At 39.3% G+C, this 18,149-nt stretch overlaps 3 protein-coding genes across 7 annotated transcripts; 1 reads left to right on the top strand and 2 right to left on the bottom strand.

The window, feature by feature from the left end:
* Positions 1-1,468: 1,468 nt before the first annotated feature.
* On the bottom strand, positions 1,469-6,855 carry LOC131314772 (sucrose synthase 7-like). 4 transcript variants are annotated; one of them, XM_058343615.1, is made up of 15 exons: positions 6,442-6,855; positions 5,459-5,930; positions 5,204-5,336; positions 4,919-5,073; positions 4,651-4,843; positions 4,409-4,527; positions 3,984-4,296; positions 3,699-3,872; positions 3,484-3,600; positions 3,212-3,378; positions 2,910-3,134; positions 2,257-2,823; positions 2,033-2,171; positions 1,814-1,950; positions 1,469-1,735 (listed from the first exon to the last, which is right to left on the bottom strand). In XM_058343615.1, exons 2-15 carry the CDS (start codon positions 5,560-5,562, stop codon positions 1,594-1,596), a joined length of 2,685 nt encoding a protein of 894 aa, XP_058199598.1. In that variant the 5' UTR covers positions 5,563-5,930; positions 6,442-6,855; the 3' UTR covers positions 1,469-1,593. The 4 variants fall into 4 exon arrangements, with proteins under 4 accessions (XP_058199598.1, XP_058199597.1, XP_058199599.1 ...); XM_058343614.1 differs by lacking the exon at positions 6,442-6,855 and having other exon boundaries at positions 5,459-6,281; XM_058343616.1 differs by lacking the exon at positions 6,442-6,855 and having other exon boundaries at positions 1,469-1,727; positions 1,815-1,950; positions 5,459-6,281.
* Positions 6,856-7,419: 564 nt separating this feature from the next.
* On the bottom strand, positions 7,420-9,812 carry LOC131314778 (probable histone H2A.2). Its single transcript, XM_058343624.1, has 6 exons — positions 9,505-9,812; positions 9,201-9,406; positions 8,092-8,102; positions 7,863-7,931; positions 7,676-7,782; positions 7,420-7,565 (listed from the first exon to the last, which is right to left on the bottom strand). Exons 1-6 carry the CDS (start codon positions 9,712-9,714, stop codon positions 7,518-7,520), a joined length of 651 nt encoding a protein of 216 aa, XP_058199607.1. The 5' UTR covers positions 9,715-9,812; the 3' UTR covers positions 7,420-7,517.
* Positions 9,813-13,339: 3,527 nt separating this feature from the next.
* LOC131314774 (uncharacterized) lies at positions 13,340-16,906 on the top strand. 2 transcript variants are annotated; one of them, XM_058343620.1, is made up of 3 exons: positions 13,340-14,007; positions 14,823-15,251; positions 16,387-16,906. In XM_058343620.1, exons 2-3 carry the CDS (start codon positions 14,847-14,849, stop codon positions 16,612-16,614), a joined length of 633 nt encoding a protein of 210 aa, XP_058199603.1. In that variant the 5' UTR covers positions 13,340-14,007; positions 14,823-14,846; the 3' UTR covers positions 16,615-16,906. The 2 variants fall into 2 exon arrangements, with proteins under 2 accessions (XP_058199603.1, XP_058199601.1); XM_058343618.1 differs by having other exon boundaries at positions 13,345-13,985.
* The last annotated feature ends 1,243 nt before the right edge of the window (positions 16,907-18,149 follow it).

Here is an 18,149-nt window from a genome sequence, read left to right as displayed (position 1 = left end):
TCATTTGCCTCCGTTGATTCGAACATTTTTTTTTTCTTGGAACTGTGACATTGCACCAAGTCAGCATATCACTGCTGAATTGTTTTCTGGTTGTGGGATTTCCTGGTAGTATTGTTCTCTGTTCCTATTAAGTTCTTGATTTCAATTACCGCTTTATATATAACCATAGGGGATACACACACAGAATTGCATCTTTTGTATGCTTTATAGCTCTGAAAATACATAATCACATAGCTTTAAAATTTTCTTGAAGTCATTTTTGGTGGTTAGTACTAGTTTTTAATCTTGCAGAGTATTTTTGGTGTTTATTTCAAAGAATTGATATTCACACTCCCTTTTTTGTTATCCACATTTCTTTTTTTATTTTTTAGTGTTGAAAGTGTATGTATTTATTTTTGCTAAAAGATAAAAAAGAGAGTCTGGATAACAAAAAATGGAGTGTGAATATTAATTCTCTTATTTCATTGTCATTTTTATTAATCATTGATGAATGTTTGGAAGTAAAAAAAAAAAACACAGAAAAAATAAATAAATAAATAAACTCTTCATTGCCAGATGAAGGGAACAATTGCAGGTGCATTCTCTCTCTATTTTTTCCACAACTTTTGGTGATTTTGCCTATTGAAGGGCATAAAAAGTATCGTTCATATGTTGTAGCAAATAGATTTCTAATACTAGCAGACCTCTTACTTTCCAAGAAGTAGAGACTAATTTCGGATCCCCACGATTGAATTTAAGATGGTTGTTTTTCAGGATAATGAGCTGCATGGATTCATCATCTCACATTTCGATTTGGATAGACGATAATTAGAAGCTTTGACTAAGCTAGATGTCCTTACTCCTATAGGTAGAAAACATAGTAGATGCAATTCTATTTTTTGTTTTCTGAAAAAGATTTGTATGGATCACATATATGCAGTATCAATGTGCACACACTTGGCCCAGAACAGAATCGAAGGGTTGGAGATCGCGTTGTTGCAGATGTTTACTGTAACAATTGCTGCGATCATTTGGGAATCAAATTTGTAAGACCATCCAGCTTTCCAACCTTTTCCAGAATCCCCCAACTTTGCTCTAGTTCTGTTTATATACTTCATCAACCTTTCTAAGCAAACACTAAAAATTCTGCAGATTGAAGTTCGAAACGACATGCACGAGTGAAAGACTCTCGTGCAAGACATGGGGATTCAATAATGCTGTTGTTCTATTTTCAAAGCTTTTTCCATTCTTGTTTTACTCATACTCGTATTTGTTAGCAGGTCTAAGCTACTGATGTGGGATGGAACCCAAGTGATCTAAGCAAGGGATGTGGAATGGAACCCAAGTTGTTTATGAAATGGAAGTATGGCACTGAAGGGCTCTCTTGATTGCACAGAGAATAAAAATTCCAGGCACCGAATTCGTTTTCATCTGTTCTTTTAATTTCACTTCAGAAAATTTCCTGTAGAATGAAACAACGATAGAATAGTTGCCGGAAGTGACTCCAAGGGAGTTTTATTGCTTAATTGAGAACATGTAACACATACAAGGTTCGTATTCACTTTCATTTGAAGAAGAATCACGTATGTTTGGGAATCAAACATCCGATCCTGGTCATCTAATGAGCCCATAATACTTCATAGCACCATAGTATATTATAAAGAGAGATATACAAAAGAAGCACCATGAACATCGGGGGCAAGATCTTTGATCATGTCTTGGGAAGGCAATCTGCATCGGCTCTAAACCGTTTTCCCTGCACAAAATCATCTTTTGAGCTGCCTAAAATTAGTTCAAAATATTTCCATTTTGTATTCAGAGTTAGCAAACATGCCTTGGTGTGGGCTGAATATGAGTTGTTGCCACTGGTGTTGGCTCTGGGGATTTAGGTAATTCTGGTTCTTGGGGTTTAATCATTGGAGTTGGTACTATTTGTTTGGGTTCAGCAGTTGGGATGGCTATGTTCTTTGCCTGTAACATTTTGTGTATAGTTTAGCATACTTGTCAGTTGAGAAATATATGAGAAAAATAACAGGCCAGGTAAGTAACACACCAGATTCCTGAATTGGAGATTGTAAAACATTTGAAGGTATGTTTGCTTTGCTTTCTTCTGTTCTTTATTCATTTGCCTCCAAAACCCATATAAAGATCCCATGTTCAATACTTTGTTTGCATAGATCTTCCATGTATAGCTGCAGATAAAGCCAGAATTAAATAAGCTACAAAAAAATCAGACGATACTTCAAAAAAATTATCTCATTTAGGTTCAGATTTAACCATTCGTCTATCCGCTTTAGACCTTCTTGAGATATCTTACTCCAATATTTGGCATCAGCCTTGCACTTCTCAAAGAAATCCGCAATCTTGTCACTAGATTCGTCACCATTGTAAGGATCAATGTGAAAACCCGAGACCCCATCAACGATAATCTCTGCAGGCCCCCCTTGATTGGTGGCAAACGTGATTAACCCACAGTTCATTGCTTCAATAACCGTCAGACCAAAAGCTTCATACATAGCAGGCTGCACAAAAGCCCCCTTGGTATCTGCTATGCAACGGTACAACTCCCCGTTGCGGTACCTGTCAGTTTGAGCTGCTATCCATCTTATCTGACCCTTCAGTTTGTATTTCTGTATCAAAGCATGCATCTTGTTGATTTCTGCGATTTCTTCCCTATCTTTCGATTTCGATGGATCAAAGAATCCCGCAACAACCACAAGATTCACCAAATTCCTCAGCCTTTTGTTCTTCCCATACCACTCGGTCAACCCACTAATATTCTTCACTGTATCAAGCCTTGCCATTGAGAATATGATTGGTTTCCTCTTGTCTGCCAAAAATCCTCTGTTCCAAGAAATGGTTAAGATTCAACCCAAAAATTTCATCAGAATTTTTTTAGCATCATCGAGATTATGGAAGATAAGACTTACATGTGCTCGTTGTTGTCTTCCTTACTATAGAGTAGTTCATCAATGGCGGGATGAAATGACGTGAATCGTTTCTTTTTCTCTGTGAAGGGAAAGTAGACCGCCTGTTCAGCCCCAGGAGCAGCAATGTTAAACTTTGGATCAAAGACATTGATGCCCGAAACTACTCTGCAAAGGCCTGGCATTGTAAATGCCATGTGGCTTTCATACTGTCCAGGCCTTTTCTTGCTGAAAGAGAAAAGGAAGACTAGTTAGAACTCAATGCCTATTCTTGATAGAACTGAAAGGCCATAGAACAAACTAACCTTCCTGCAATTTCTTGGTATGTGCTGGTAATGACGAAATCGGCTGAATTCATGGCAATTATGTCAGCTGTGAATTGGCATGAGAAGTGATACTTTGGATCTAACTCCTTCCATTTGACATCAGAATCTTCATACTTAGTCTTTTCCAAAGCATGAGCAATTGTTCCCTAAGTTTGAAGGGTATCTAACTTAAGATCCTTAACGACTCAAGAAAATGAAGAGCAAAAGTTATTTATATGGATTGTTATAAACAACTTAAGAAGGGTTCTAACCAGAGTGACGCCAAGTTTGTTAGCCATAAGAGACGCCACCAAGTTTCCATCTGTATAGTTCCCAAGTATAAGGTCTGGTTTACATTCAAAGAGTTCAAGGACCTTGGCAGTGGCATCCTAAGCATGGGACAGCAATTAAACGACAGCATATATAGTTAAATGAAAAGAAAAAGGAAAAACTGCAACACAAGCATTCAAAATGAGAAATTACTCGCCTGGGAAAACCTCTCCAAGTAAGGATAGATATCAAACCGGGAAACCCATTGGCGGAGAACCCCTCCATCGGTCCTAAATGGAACTCTAAGGATGTGGGAGTGTGTCGTGTTAAGGACTGGCTCAATTTCCTGGTTGCACTTGGTTCCTTGGGCATCTGGTATGAGTCGGGTTACCTGTGGACATAAAAGAAAATCACGAAAGAGAAGTATACTACAAAACTCTTAAAGCTTACACTAATTGATTGATAAGTCATTTCCTTTTTACATTTTTTATGCATAGCTCACCACAAGAATCTGAGGCTTCACACTCAACCCTTGCTGCTTAATTCTGAGGAGCAATTCTTCCTCTAAAGCTTTCACTTGGTCTAGAATGTAAACAACCTGGCCTCCAGTATCAGGCAAGCCGAGAACATCAGACTGGCCGAAGTAGCCATGGACCGAGAATATTACAATCTTGAATAGATTTGGAAGCCTCTTAAAGAACAACTCCGTTTTATTGTGGTCCGGTGCTTGGAGTATCTCTGAAAGGATCCCCATTGTCTCTTTCACTCTCTCTGCATTATCTCCCCACCCTTTCTCAAATCCCCACTCTTTAAGCCTGACATTGACATAGGTTTGTCCAATATATGAAACATAATAACTAACAGGTAACAACTAATAAGACTCCACAGTTTATGCCTTTTGATAAAGAAATTTGAAGATAAGGTTACTTCTTCTCAAAGTTCTGGTATGGTGTGTCCTTTGGGAGAGCAGAAATGTAAACATCAGCTACGATCAAAGTTGTTTGAAGCTTTTCAACATTGTTGAGAGTCTCATTGATCATAAGATTCTGCAGTGATTGAAAAAAAAAAAAAAACAAATTATCCGTTAGTGTCAACTAAATTCTGCTTAGGATCATCTGATCTCTTGTTGAATTTTTTTCCTGTAATTATTTAATCTGGATTTTGCATACCTCCCCGTGATGTTTAAGCGCTAGTAAGTAATCAAGCAAAGGCTTTGCATGCTCAAGATTCCCACCAGTCTTTGAAGCCATGAACTTAGATACGAAATCAACCCCATTTCCAATGCAAGAAGAAAGGGTTAACCGTCGAGTAGAGTAGTCAAATGCTCCAAAATCTACTTCCAATGCATTTTCGTTGTTTGCCCTGCATATAAAATCATTTACTATGCTACAATTCATAGATCACAAGAAGTATCATTCACGTAGCTGACATTCACACCAATTCTCATCATAGATCGTTTCTTTGATCTTCAAGTAGTCCTTAGCTGTAATAGCATCCACTTCTAAATCATCTGCGTTCACCTTAAAAAATTCCCATAAACCAGGGTTCCGCCTTACTGCCAAAGCAACATATGGTGGAGTGACAGCCGCCTCCTGCAAATTCTCAGATGAAATCAAATTAGTCTACACAGACGTCTACATGCAGGTACATGTCTATTTTTGTAAATTTCGTGTACACACATGCACATGTATATGCATAGAAAACAGGAGCAACTTCAAAGACCTGAGTCGAACCCATGATTGAACCAAGTAAACCCTCGAATACTTTGGCTCTTTCGGCATTGTCCTCAATTGCTCTGTCCATTTCTTCCATTATTTGGTGAGGTTTCATCAACCTTTTCCCCGTTTCCATAAACCTTTATTTTCCAAAACATAGGGCAAAACAAAATCCTATTTTGTAAGCCAGTCTATATAATCCAGGACTTTACGTGAGCGAACAACTTGGGAAAATCTTGAACAAATATGATGAACTGCATACCTAGCAAAGCATCTCTTCATGTGGTACCGGCTCTGCCTCAGAGCATCAGACAAACCACCTGCTGTTGCATTATCTGATTTCTGAAGCACAGTTGCAGAAGCCATTCTATTCTGATAGAATGTTGCTTAGAAAGTTGAATGATTTTGAACTTCTCGCGAATGATTCCGGTGTCTTGTTTGCCAGTGAGAAAAGAGCATATATAGAGAGGGAATTGATAGGATAGTGGAAGAAGAAAAAGAACATTTCTTGTTGTGGAGTCTAGGAAAGTAAGACTGGAAGAAAGAAAGGAATTTATCAACATGAAAAGCAAATCTGGGATTTGGCTATTTGCCATATAACTTAAATGGAAGAAGAGGAAAAGTATGTTTGCTTGTTTATATTTCCTTTTAGATGGATGAACTTTTTGTTCTTTACTTCCAAACCAAGCTTCAATAACATCCACCTGCATGATGGCCCGAATCCAAAAACAAACCTGCAGAAATTAGAAATAAAATTGAGATCAAACAAGACTCATTGAGGTAAGGCACATAGTTATCAAAAAGTCATTGTGTAATGCAACTCCTATTAACAAAGCAAAGCTACTTTTACCTGTTCTCCAGTTACGAAAATCAGCCTCTCTATAAATGAACCAGAGTAAGGTTGCCTACTAAATAACAAAAGCTTTATGCATAAAATACTATAAATAAGAGGCAAAATGCTAATGACCCCATCTATACATGAATAAAAAAATGTATAGACAATTAGACATGTAAAAGTATCTTTATCTTGAAACTGTATATACTTAAATATGTTCACTTTATCTCTAACTTAACAACCACGTGACAGGAGGCAATTAGTTGGACACTTGGACCCATCAAAAAATAACAAATTACACTAGCACCCTTTAGATTCCTATCAATTACAAGGACTTCCTTTCAGTTTCTGAATTGGATAGATATCCTACGGATATGACTCAATGAGATTTGAGTGGGAGAATATTCTACCTGGGGATTGATTTATTGGGCCGAACTTGTATTGGAGCTGTAAGTCAGTCAACCTCACTAATGGCAAGAAGACATCCTGCCCAGCTGGTGTAGGTAGAATTTCTTAAAGACACCTGCTTTGGTTGAAGGATACCACTTCAATTAAGTATTACCATGCTTTGGGAATTTCCAAGTTCAGAGCTTGTATCTGAGTTAATAGCCCAAAAGTCTTCTCAGTTCTATGCAGCATGATCCTACCCCCATTTTATCAAGAACACAGTTCCTCTGATGGTCCTGTTGGACAATTCCCAGATCCATGTGATAATCGGAGATGTTCATTTTTAGAGCTCGTCGAGAAGATCAACCATATCAAAAATCATAATGTCTCTCTAAGGTGTTTTGTTGGCTACTTGCCCCCCATTCATTGCATATACTCTCCCACAGATAGTAAATGGAAGAGTAATCGTTGGGGAAGCAAAGACAAGGAGTGAGGCTAGCCTTTGTGAAGACCCTATCAAAATAAGATAGTAGTATTGGAATAACTCTTATAGGATCTTTGTAATCTCTTTAACAGTAGCTGTTGTATGATCTGCGTTAATGCCATCTTAAACATGCATTACGTTTTCTTTTTCCATTTTTTCGCTGTTGTCATTTTCTTGTTCCTGAGGAGTGATGAGTTTGATATCCCACGTCATCATACAAAGTGATATCCAGTGCTTTTAGTCTACAAGATCCTTTGTCCCACTATGTACGAGGATGATGAATTGACTTGATGCAACTTGAATAAATTGGCATGATTCAACTGCATACAACAAGAACAAGGAAGCTTCATAACATCACGAGTTTTACACATCTGCTCCCATCCACTGGGAGGAAAATTTGAAGGGGAATACAATCCCCAATGAAATACAACTGTTGGGAACAAAATTTGTAGAATCTTATCTTATGTTTAAACTAACTAACATAAGCACATCCCAAAAATTACGAACAGAGACAAACCACGAGGTAAATTGTAGGTGGAACATGTCAGGTGGTTTGGTCAAGCAAGTGAATCCAATATTACATCATTTTCTCTCTCATTCTATAGGTCCTTGTTGTCACCTCTTGTGTGCATGTTGGATGCGTATACTTCTCCCATCGAGGACCTGGAATGCATAATAAGAGAGCTGAGGGATAATAATACCATTATCGGTGTTGAAATGTGCTTAAACACCTCTGATCTAAAACAAACATCATCAAGTTACTCAAAATGTACCTGACCGTCCATTTGCATCAAGGCTGTGGTGGCTGCAGTCTCAGAATTGAACTGCACAAATCCATATCCCTTTGATTTTCCAGTCACATGATCACAGATAACTTTCACTGCAAAGCATGAAAATGTTAAAAGAACTTCTCAAGTGTATAGAATCCCCTCAGGGATATCATGGGTCGTGTTATCTCACCTTGGATTATTTCACCATGCTTTCCAAACGCATCCTTGAGAACACTTTCATTGGTATCGTAAGAAAGCCCTACAACCAATCACGTATTTCACGCACAACTCACAAGTCACAACTTGGCTTTAAGTATCAGTACCAAGGGTTAGAAAGATCGAAATAAGAACAAGGCCACCTTATAAAATTTCCATGAACTACAATGCAGACTGTCACAAACAAGCAACCTTCAGGAAACACGAAAACAGGCTGAGAAAAAGTCAGGAATATGCCTTCTCTAAATTTCTAGATTTCACCACCACCAATTTCAGTTTTGAAAATGACCGCAACCGCAAGTACATTATCTACCTTGAAACAACTTAAAAACCATATATTCCGCGGTAACGTTTTTTTTGGAACCGTATTCCCCATTAACGTTGTCCACCTCTACATCCCACACCCTTGCTTATTCAATCCCCTTCTTAAACATAAAAGCCAATCTATCCTTCAAACCAGTTCATTTTGTTTAATAACTACTGTTCAACTCTAGGGTCGACTTTGATCACTCTTTCGGTATCAATTGGGCCTTTAATTGTCTCTACTTCTAGTTTGCTCTCACACCTCCACTTCACTATGGCCGGCAGCCTATACACCACGATTCAAGGTTTCAAACAGCACCCCCAAAAAAAAGGTACAATCTACGGAATATATCGGTACTTGTTTCAATCAAAGCTACACGAACTGCAACAGCCAAACAATACAAAAAAGAGAAAAAGATTTCGATCGTATGAGACAGACCTCCGACGAACAATTTGCTGCAGGAATGGCGCAATATCACCCATCTGGCGAATGGAGACGACGGGGAAAGACGAAGACCACCACTCCACTGCATTTCCGCCCTAACGGGCACTCACCCCGGCCTCCGTTTGGCGCAGGAGAGCAGACGTTGAAAGGATGGTGTGGGCTTGCAGTTTTAGTCTGAAGCCCACATATATAAATGGGCTTTCGTCGTCCAGGCCCAATTTCGTTAAACCCACGGACTTTCCAAAATAAACAAACCTCATGACTGTACTGAACCTTATGATCTGTTTGGGAATTGTAGAAAACAAGAAAGGGAGAAAGGAAAGAACTTTACAATTGGAACAAAATGGAAGTAAATAGGAGTAGATTAAACGAGTTGTTCTTCCATTGATCTAACAGGAAATCCTGATAAACAGGGGTAATTACAACGATTTTTCTACCAATTTCACCACCCAACAACAAAACAATTCAAAAAGGAAAATCATATAGAATGGTTTCATTGGTAGCCCTAGCCTAGTCCAGCCTAACGACTAATCAGCTTTCTTGGGGGATTTGGTGGCCTTAGACGGAGATTTGGGTTCCTTGGTCGCCTTGTCAGTCTTCTTCGGCAACAGAACCGGGTTTATGTTCGGGAGCACACCGCCGTGGGCTATGGTCACTCCGGCCAGCAATTTCCCTAGCTCTTCGTCGTTCCTAATCGCCAGGAGCACGTGCCTCGGGATGATCCTGTTCTTCTTGTTGTCACGTGCCGCGTTCCCTGCCAACTCCAGCACCTTCAAACAAATAACCCATTTTAGAGAGAGAACTTTCAGTATGACAGATTTAAACGCATCAGGAGAGAGAGAGAGAGGGAGAGAGAGATTGATAGTACCTCCGCAGCGAGGTATTCAAGGACGGCGGCCAAGTAAACCGCAGCACCACTACCGACGCGCTTGGCGTAACGTCCCTTCTTCAGGTACCGGCCGATCCTGCCGACGGGGAACTGCAAACCGGCCTTGATGGACCGGGTGACCGACTTAGCCCTGGGACCGCCTCCCTTTCTTCCTGCGGCTCCCTTCTTAACTTTTCCTCCGCCTTCCATCTCTCTCCTCTCTCTTGCTCGCCGGGAAACGTAGTGTTTGTGTGTGTGTAGAAGATTGAAAGAGCGTTTTGGGAATGGGTGAAGAGGGTTGAGGATGACGACTGGGTTATATAGAGTTGTGAAAGGTGCACCTGGTTTGTGTGACGATTGATTTGGACTGTCGATCCGCTTAGATCGACGGCTGTGGGTGATTTGTTGTCGATCCGCGTGACGCGAAATGGACCAATGGGGAGCGAGTGTTAATTTGAAATTTTTTCACGTAAATATTTCCCGCCCCAAACCACGCACCTTTTTCTCCTCCGTGGTGGGTACCATGGGAAATTCCCTCCATCCGAAACTCCCTTGGTTTTTTTTTTATCTTATTTAGTAGGAGTATTTATTTACTGAGATTAAAGTAAATAGTAGTAGTAGTGAATAAAATTACTAGTACTAGTATTAGTTTGACAAACGAAAAGTAATTACTAATTGGACTTTGAAATAAAACCTAACAAGTAGTCATCAACTCATTGATGTTAGTTTTTTCGAAATAAATTTCTTCTTTATATCCACTTATATTAGATACAGTTGTTGTGATAAATTTACTATTACAATTTTAGTAAAAACTTTGGCATTTGTGTTTCGACTAGCTGAGATATTTTGTCTGTATGATAGATTATATTATTATGGTATTTTTTTATTATTTAATGCATAAAGTGTATTATAGTTTCTGTATATTAAATTTAGATTGATTTATGATTGTAGTTTTCTGTGTTATCATATTTGTGATGAATTATTATTTTAGCATGATTTTTTGATAGTTCATTTTTTTAGAATGGAATTTTATTTTAGATTTTGTTACGAGAGTTTTAAGATAGAGAAGATTTGGAGATAGAAATATCTAAATAAACTAAGAGAAAAAAGGTATTTATTGGTGTTTCATTTTCAAAAGATATGACCAAAAGATTACCTCCTCGAGTCAATTGAGACTAATTAAAGAAACACTAAATAACAAGAAGGAGTATTGTTTAAGCAACTCTTCCAAGGTTGCTCACAAATACGCAGACATACTCGCTCGCAATCTCACTTAAATTTTTTTTAGAAAGAATAAATATATTGCATTCACAACAAAAGACAAGTTCAAAGGACTCTGGTCTCTAGTCTAGCAATCTAAAAAAATACAACAAAATAACATGAAAAAATATGCGAAAGGCGCAAAAAATATTCAGCGTTGTGGAGGAACCTACCGATCCACTTGTGGAGGTGAAAGGAGTAGTCAAGTTCTGCATCAGACTAATGCACAACCCCGTTTCTGTGTATCAGTGTATGTGTTTGAATGATTGAGTGTAGAATTCGAATTTTTTTTTTTCCAATATTGCACTACATTTGTCACGCCCTAATTTTTCAACATAATAATAATGGCATTTCTAATAAAAGTCTAGCGCTATAATACATCATAATACCCCAAAATGTTACCCCTAATTCATCCGAGAGAAAATGATCAAGTTTAAACGAAGTTATAATATTGGCACCTCGACCAAATTTCCCAAATAAGTCAAAAGACGATAAATTTAACGATTACATGATTTCCCAAGTCAAAAAAGTCCAAATGAAGTTACAATTTCATATTTTCAAAATGGAGTATACAAAAGATACTAGAATAACTCATCGATGTCAGCTTTCAAAAAATATGATGTCAAACAAGCACTCCATGCACTCCAAAATCAATGCCCTTGCGGTGTACCTAAAAATGATGATAGGTTGAGTTATACTAACTCAGTAAAGATTACCATGCTCAAGCTATAAGCAAATGAGATGATCAATACACCGAAAGGAACACGAGCAACAACAAGATTTCCATATGATCGACAATAAGGACATGAGTCTTGAAAAAAAAAACATCTCCATTCAACTACAAGCAACGTAAGGACCTCCAAAGTTCACCATATTCGTTAAATTATGTGTTTGAATCTCATTTCCAGGCATTCGGGACCCCGTGCGTCCCATATACATTCTGGCATCACACCCTATGGTGGATCCATGGCTTTCTTGTGCACTTCCGGGCATTCGGGACCCCGTGCGTCCCATTTCTGGCATCACACCTTACAATGGATCCATGGCTTTCTTCGTATTCATTCATGTTAACAATTTCTCAATCTTTAGTAACCTCAAGTTCAACATATATCAACTCTAATACAATCATATCGACATGCCACATATGTTCTCTAAATCAACCTAAAGCAAGGACGACCGACGAATACCAAGTTCATTAAATTCAACATGTTCTTATCTTCCAACGAGAGCCAAAAGACTTTGAGAAATTAATGAACCGTTCGAGATACCCACAAGCAAGTCTAGATGTGATTCAAAGGGGTTTAGACAGTGCTAGAAGTGATCGGGGTTCAAACGAGCATGAAAAGAGCAAAGCATATCAAAACTGTCCAGAAAACTAGGGGGTATCAATACCCCAAAATGAGGTATCGATACCTGGACGGCTGTTGTCCAGAGAAGGCTGGGGTATCCATACCCCGGAAATTTCCAGCGAATTTTCAGATTTCAAAAGGTAAAATCCCAACAACAACAACGAATCAAGGCACGATCTAAGTGCACAATCAACTCATATACATATAGAAAGAGCAAGAAATCCCTACCTCAATGAACAAAAACGAAAATCCAAGCCCAATCGATCGAGCCCTAGAACTTGAAATTTGAATTCCTCCAAGGATACTTCTTTTCGAGCTTCAACCAACGAACCCCGAGCTTATAATCACGTCTAAAGTGTGGAATAAAGGTTGAACTTTGTGGGTTTCGAGCCTTGAGTGGAGTTTGAGAGAGAGAGAAAAGAGAAGAGAGCCGTGAGAAAGGGAGAGGGAGAGAGGGGGAGAAATGTTATTCTCACACACACCCATACACATCTATATATATGCTAACATTTCCATAAACCATACACACACCACCTCATCTTATAATCTTGACACATAAACCCCAAATTCAAATAAACCCAACATTTCTCTCTTATCCTTTCATTTATTGAATCCTTTTAATAAATTCGAAATTTACGAGTCTCTACAACATTAGTTAGGGACCCGAGGGTGCTATAGTGCACCTCCTGCACTATACGTGTAGTGCGGCCAATCCGACCATCCATCTCGGCAATGGATGGCTCGGATTTTCATCCAAACAATGGACATGTAGGATTTGTAGAAATTCGGATTATATATAACTATTCATTGTCAAGATTGATGGCCTATATGTGCCCTATAGGGGGCGTGCCTTGCACTACAGGATTTCCAATCCATTAGTCAGGGTGAGAGAGTGAATAAGTAGGTGAACTCTATAACTTGAACCGAACTTAGGGGTGGTGTTATACATATTCAGGCTATCTGTTCGGCAATCCAACGGTCCAGGTTTCATCTCGGTAATGAACGGTTCGGATACTCGAATGATGGAGATGAGATTTGGACTGTTAAATTGCCAAACGGACAGCTCGGAAGCCACACAACACGGTGCTGTACGGCTCGTGCACATCACCATCCAGTCCTCCCCCTGGAAAGCCAATCCCTCAGGGCTTGGGCTTTTTTACCCAGGTACCATAGCCCGCCCTACCTGGTCCGACAGTGACAGCCAATCTTTGGCCCAAATTCGCAGGCCCGGCCGAGACGGCGATGACTGTTCCCGGTCAACGCGCGCAGCCGCGCGCTGATATAGTGATAATTTCGCTCCAGAGACTCGAAGAAGACTATTTTTACCCCATTCCAATCCAATCTTCTCATTATCCAATATCCATCACAAATTCCCCGGATAAATCAACTCCGAGCTTCTCATTATCTCGTGCTGAAAATCCACAGATCTGAAAAATTCACATGCTTTGATTGGGGTTTCGAAATTACTCGGCCGGACGGTCATCGGCCCAATGTGTGCGGTATTCCACAGGTCCAAGACGACGGCAATGACTCCGTTCGCAGCTCCCTTCTTCGGCGGTTCTTGCTCGCATCGTCTTAAGCATCTCCACGAGCGGTTCGGTCGCGGTATATTGAGTTAACATTCGGCTTCTTATTTTAGCAGACCGATTAACTGACTCGTACGTTTTTGCTAGTGTGGTTGTGTATCAGATCGAGGATTGATCCGGAGAAGAAAGGGTGGGAGGATTTTCCTGTTATTTTTGCACCAGTTAGGATTTCGTAGCCTAGATTGGGTTGGATTGGATTGGATTGGATTGGACTCGATTAGGCTTCTGTTTGGGGGATCTGGACGCTGTTGGTTAGGGCGTTAAGCTCATTCCATCACTGCGAGAGGTACTTTCTATTCTTATTTAGGGTGAGTTCACGCTGATATATTTGTAGTTTTCGTGTCGGTATTTTGTGGTCTTTTCTGAATTTTTGTTGAAGTTACGTTTTACAGTATTTTTTTGGATTAACAATTAGGCTCGACAAAGGAGTCTACAAAATAAAAGAATTATGATCCAAAGCAAAAAAAAAATCTCTGAAGAAAAAATATCTTACAGTGGTATTTTTTTGGTCTACCGTGCGTCTTGTATGAAACTTTTTTCAAATTTGGTCCACATCTTTATACTTTTATACTTTTTCGATTCCTTAGGAAAGATTAATCCCAAATTGCGGGAATCAGGGATTTTGTAGTGTAGGGGTGCACTAGAGGGCTGCAGGGCAACATCCGTCCAACAATGTTTCCAATAGTCTGGATTGGAAAAAGAGACTCTTCGGAGCTTTTTTCAATCTGGACCATTGATTGCTGAATGGACGGTTGGGATATTGCACTATGTAGTGCAGCAGCGCACTATAGGGTCTCCGGATCCCAACATGAGACGTAATTGACTCCATTTATATTGGTTTCGTATTTGTTCGTTATCACTTGCAAATTGAATCGAACACTACCGGATTGGTTGACCAGATTAGACTTTAAGATTGGATTAACAATCTTGTGTGTGTTTGTTTCCTTATGACGAAAATTGGAGTTACATATCTGTTGAATGATGAACAATCCTGCAAACATAGGTTAGGATTGTGGAATTGCTAATGCCCTCACTACTAGTTCGGTATGACTATTAGTTTTATGAGACTATGTATGGTTAATTAGTCACAGCATAGGTTGATCATCAGCACACCTTTCTGCAGGGTTAGAAGTTGTAGGTTCCAATCATGGATGTCTCAGTTCAGTATTTTGGCCCGATGAAGCAAGATTTGACTAGCCCTAATGACTGGGGACCCTTGTGGAGAAACTGTAAGAAAGGTAGCGGCAACGTGGGTAGTTTGGTGGCGGAGCTTGGAATTGCTCTTGAAGACGCTCTAGTTTTGCTATCAACTTCAGCTACACCCTTGGGGAAGGAGGAAGAGTTTGAGGATTTGATTAATGATCGGGATGAATCTGTGACAGGAACACCTCAAAATAATTTGGGAAAGCATGTGGGGATGCCGTGCTCCAGAAATGAACATTTATCTCATTTACCCGTGAGTGGGGAAGACAAGATTTCTAATAATGCATCGGATGGACTAAGTTCTTCGGAACCTGGCAACCCAAACTGTACCAGCATTATCTCTCTTCCCGTAAGCTTCTGACTCATCATCACTGTTTTTTGATGGACAAGTACTTTCTTTAATTTTGTGGTGGGAGTTTTACTGCTTATCATTGTTTAGATTTCTTCATGCCTCTAAAGCGTCTGCATTATATAAAAATAGATTATTCTACAAAACTTTTATTAATTTCAGTCTCTGTTTGGACTTGAGATTAGACAAAGATGATGGAAACATGAGCATCTTTAGAAGTTGCAGCGTGTTCTCTAAATTAAACCCATGGGCACACTGCCGTATTGTTTGGATCTGGCTTCCCAGTTTTACGTCCGTGAATATTATAAGTTTATAACCATTTTGCATATGATCTCAAGGGACTGCCGATCTATTTTTTCTGCTAACTTCTTCCCACCTAATCTCAAATTTTCATATAACAACCAGAAAAGCAGCTGGGCTCTCCTAATCGGTTAAACATGGACGCTGACAGAGTTATTTATGTTGTTATGATTGCATGACTTGGGCGATTTATATACTAATAAAATATTGCCTATCTGTGGTTTCTAGCACGACTATGCAAGTAAGACTAAGGGTGGTGTGGAAATGGTGTTGTTCTCTTTCTGCCTTTCTATTTTATTGCCTGTGTGCCCCAGGCCCCAGCCTTGTTTTATTTTCTCTGCCTCTATTTCGATCATGGTATGGCATCACGGCAGTTCTGATAATAACTTGTTTTTCTATTGATTCGTTCTTTTGGATTAGTCCTCGAATGGATGACATGTCAAAAGTTTGTTGGAGTCTATATCTATATTATGTATGTTCATAGAAAGCTATACGGGATATCCTGTTGAACAAGAACTATGCTTCTCATTTTGTAAAGCATTTCCCTTGAATAAGTATGATACCCATGTGCTGTTATCTTTTCTTGATGGTTTGATTTGTTAACCACAGTTTGTGTTTGAGTATCAATGCAATGATAAACACAGGACACATAATAAACTCCCCTTCGCTTCCTCTGGATACAAGCCTATGTGTGATTTCTAAATGTTGCTTAACTCTAAAGTGACTCCCGTTTTCTGATGGCCTTCATGTTGCTTCTGTTTTCTGCTGGTCTCATTTGTTGACAAGTGATTTTCTTTTTCTCCTCATCTTTTTTCCTTCTCAAATTTCTTTGAAGGTTGTCTCTTCTATGAGAGGTAGTCGTGAGAAACGAGGACTGCATGTTGAGAACCTGAGTGTCCGCTGGGCTCCTGATGTTTACGACCCAACCCCTACATCCCAATCACACACAGTGAAACGCTACAATGGCCCGAAGATGTCCAAGAAGAGTAACCGGCACAAGCACAAGGGAAAATCTCCACGAAGCAATATCGTTGACAAGAAACACCGGCGTAAAAGCTCATGAAAAGTTGCCAGCTAGTACTAGTTATATCATGCCGACTGGGTTTTGTTTTGCTGTTTCCTGAAACGATTTCTAGTCCACCTTTATTCTGTAGTATTGCTTCTTGCTAATGGTTGGCACAATATCCACAATCAACAAAAACGAGGTATGATGTTGTGATAATCTGCTGTTTTGTTGTACGGAGTCGAACCTTATGGGCATTGCTTGTAAATAACTTCTGTTTTGCGTATTTTCCTTGTACAAAGGTTGGTATTTTTGACGGGTATGCGACTATGCGTCTTAATTTTGGGCAAAATTATAGTCGGAGCTTTTTATATCGTGGAACTGTTACAGGGTTTGACAGGAGTTTTTTAACCCTTTGTTTCTATTGTTTCCTTGACATTTCATGGGTTACTTTCAACTCATGAACAGTCAGCATGGGGTTTCCCTAGGGATGACAATTTGTACCGAACCAGTGGGGACCCGAACTGAACTGCTCCTTTTTTCCCGAACTGTGATCGGTTTTTTACCGTTGGTCAGGATATGGTAGAGGCAAAGGGATAACTGAACGGGTTTGGTTCGGTTATGGTTTTAGCTGTTACGCAAACTGTACCGCACCTGAACCGAACCTCTAAATTACAAAAATAGCACTATATATTGTCACAGTCCGTTTATTATATCTGTTTCTAGGGCTCCTTGTATTGTTTCTAGGACAGATAGAGCGTCACAAGTCGAAAACCTTCTTCTCCGTCGAAGTGGCCTATCTCCCCCTTCTCCATCGGTCGGTCTGCTAGCCACAGCCTGCTCTTCTTTCAATTGTTTTCCCTCTCCGTCTCTCCCGTTTTACGTCAAGGGCGGAGCTGGATTTGGCTGGCGGCGTAGCTGAAGATGTCCTTTTGTATGAGGTTTTGGCTGTAGTAGGCGATGGAAGAAGTTTTCGCCATCACAATAACAGCTCTAGAATCTAGTGATAAACAAAAACCCATGGAACTGCTCTTCGATATCAGATTTTGTGATCTTACAGGTGAGCCATGGATCAGTGATGCTCGTGGATAAGAAAATCTCTCAGCCAAATGAGTTCTAGTATTATCACATTTGATCAATTGTAATCAAGATTTTATTTTATTTTTTGAAAAATTTGCAATTGAGTTTTTTTTTTTGAAAAAAAATTCAATTAGGCTCGGGTATAATTTGTTGCACTATCTCTTTTGGTCAATAATTTTCTTTGATTGTATTTGCTCAGTTAGGTCAGAGAAAGACAAGGTGAACAACCTTACAAGTTACAAGAGTGGATAATGGCAATTTTATTTCTAGCTCAAAGGCTTCATAATGTTGGAATAAACTAATCCTTTAAAAACTAAGTTCTTATTTTTTCTTAAATTAAAAAGTAACAAGTTTAATAAGTTAATCTTTTACTAGTAGCAAATGGAGTATATAGCTTCCATACTAGTCAATTTTGTAGTACATTATTATAGTGAAGTAGGATTTGTTAAATCCAAATCTAGTGCACATTAGGTGGTGTTCGTTTTTTTCTCGTATCTTACTATTACTATTCAAAA

The sequence above is a fragment of the Rhododendron vialii genome, chromosome 13a (genome assembly GCF_030253575.1).
Source record: "Rhododendron vialii isolate Sample 1 chromosome 13a, ASM3025357v1".
In the NCBI taxonomy this organism is placed as follows: Eukaryota; Viridiplantae; Streptophyta; class Magnoliopsida; order Ericales; family Ericaceae; genus Rhododendron; species Rhododendron vialii.
The sequence above is the reverse complement of the archived record's forward strand: the minus strand, read 5'-3'. Positions and strand labels throughout refer to the sequence as shown.

What these genes read in the sequence shown, in the direction of transcription:
- LOC131314772 (XM_058343615.1), bottom strand. Translation starts at nt 5,562, where the DNA reads ATGGCTTCTGCAACTGTGCTTCAGAAATCAGATAATGCAACAGCAGGT. An exon ending in ATGAAGAGATGCTTTGCTAG is followed by an intron (nt 5,337 to 5,458) that starts GTATGCAGTTCA and finishes TGGAAAATAAAG; the next exon opens with GTTTATGGAAACGGGGAAAA. An exon ending in GAAGACAACAACGAGCACAT is followed by an intron (nt 2,824 to 2,909) that starts GTAAGTCTTATC and finishes TTCTTGGAACAG; the next exon opens with AGGATTTTTGGCAGACAAGA.
- LOC131314778 (XM_058343624.1), bottom strand. Translation starts at nt 9,714, where the DNA reads ATGGAAGGCGGAGGAAAAGTTAAGAAGGGAGCCGCAGGAAGAAAGGGA. An exon ending in GCATGGTGAAATAATCCAAG is followed by an intron (nt 7,783 to 7,862) that starts GTGAGATAACAC and finishes CATGCTTTGCAG; the next exon opens with TGAAAGTTATCTGTGATCAT. An exon ending in TGATGCAAATGGACGGTCAG is followed by an intron (nt 7,566 to 7,675) that starts GTACATTTTGAG and finishes TATGCATTCCAG; the next exon opens with GTCCTCGATGGGAGAAGTAT.
- LOC131314774 (XM_058343620.1), top strand. Translation starts at nt 14,847, where the DNA reads ATGGATGTCTCAGTTCAGTATTTTGGCCCGATGAAGCAAGATTTGACT. An exon ending in CCAGCATTATCTCTCTTCCC is followed by an intron (nt 15,252 to 16,386) that starts GTAAGCTTCTGA and finishes ATTTCTTTGAAG; the next exon opens with GTTGTCTCTTCTATGAGAGG.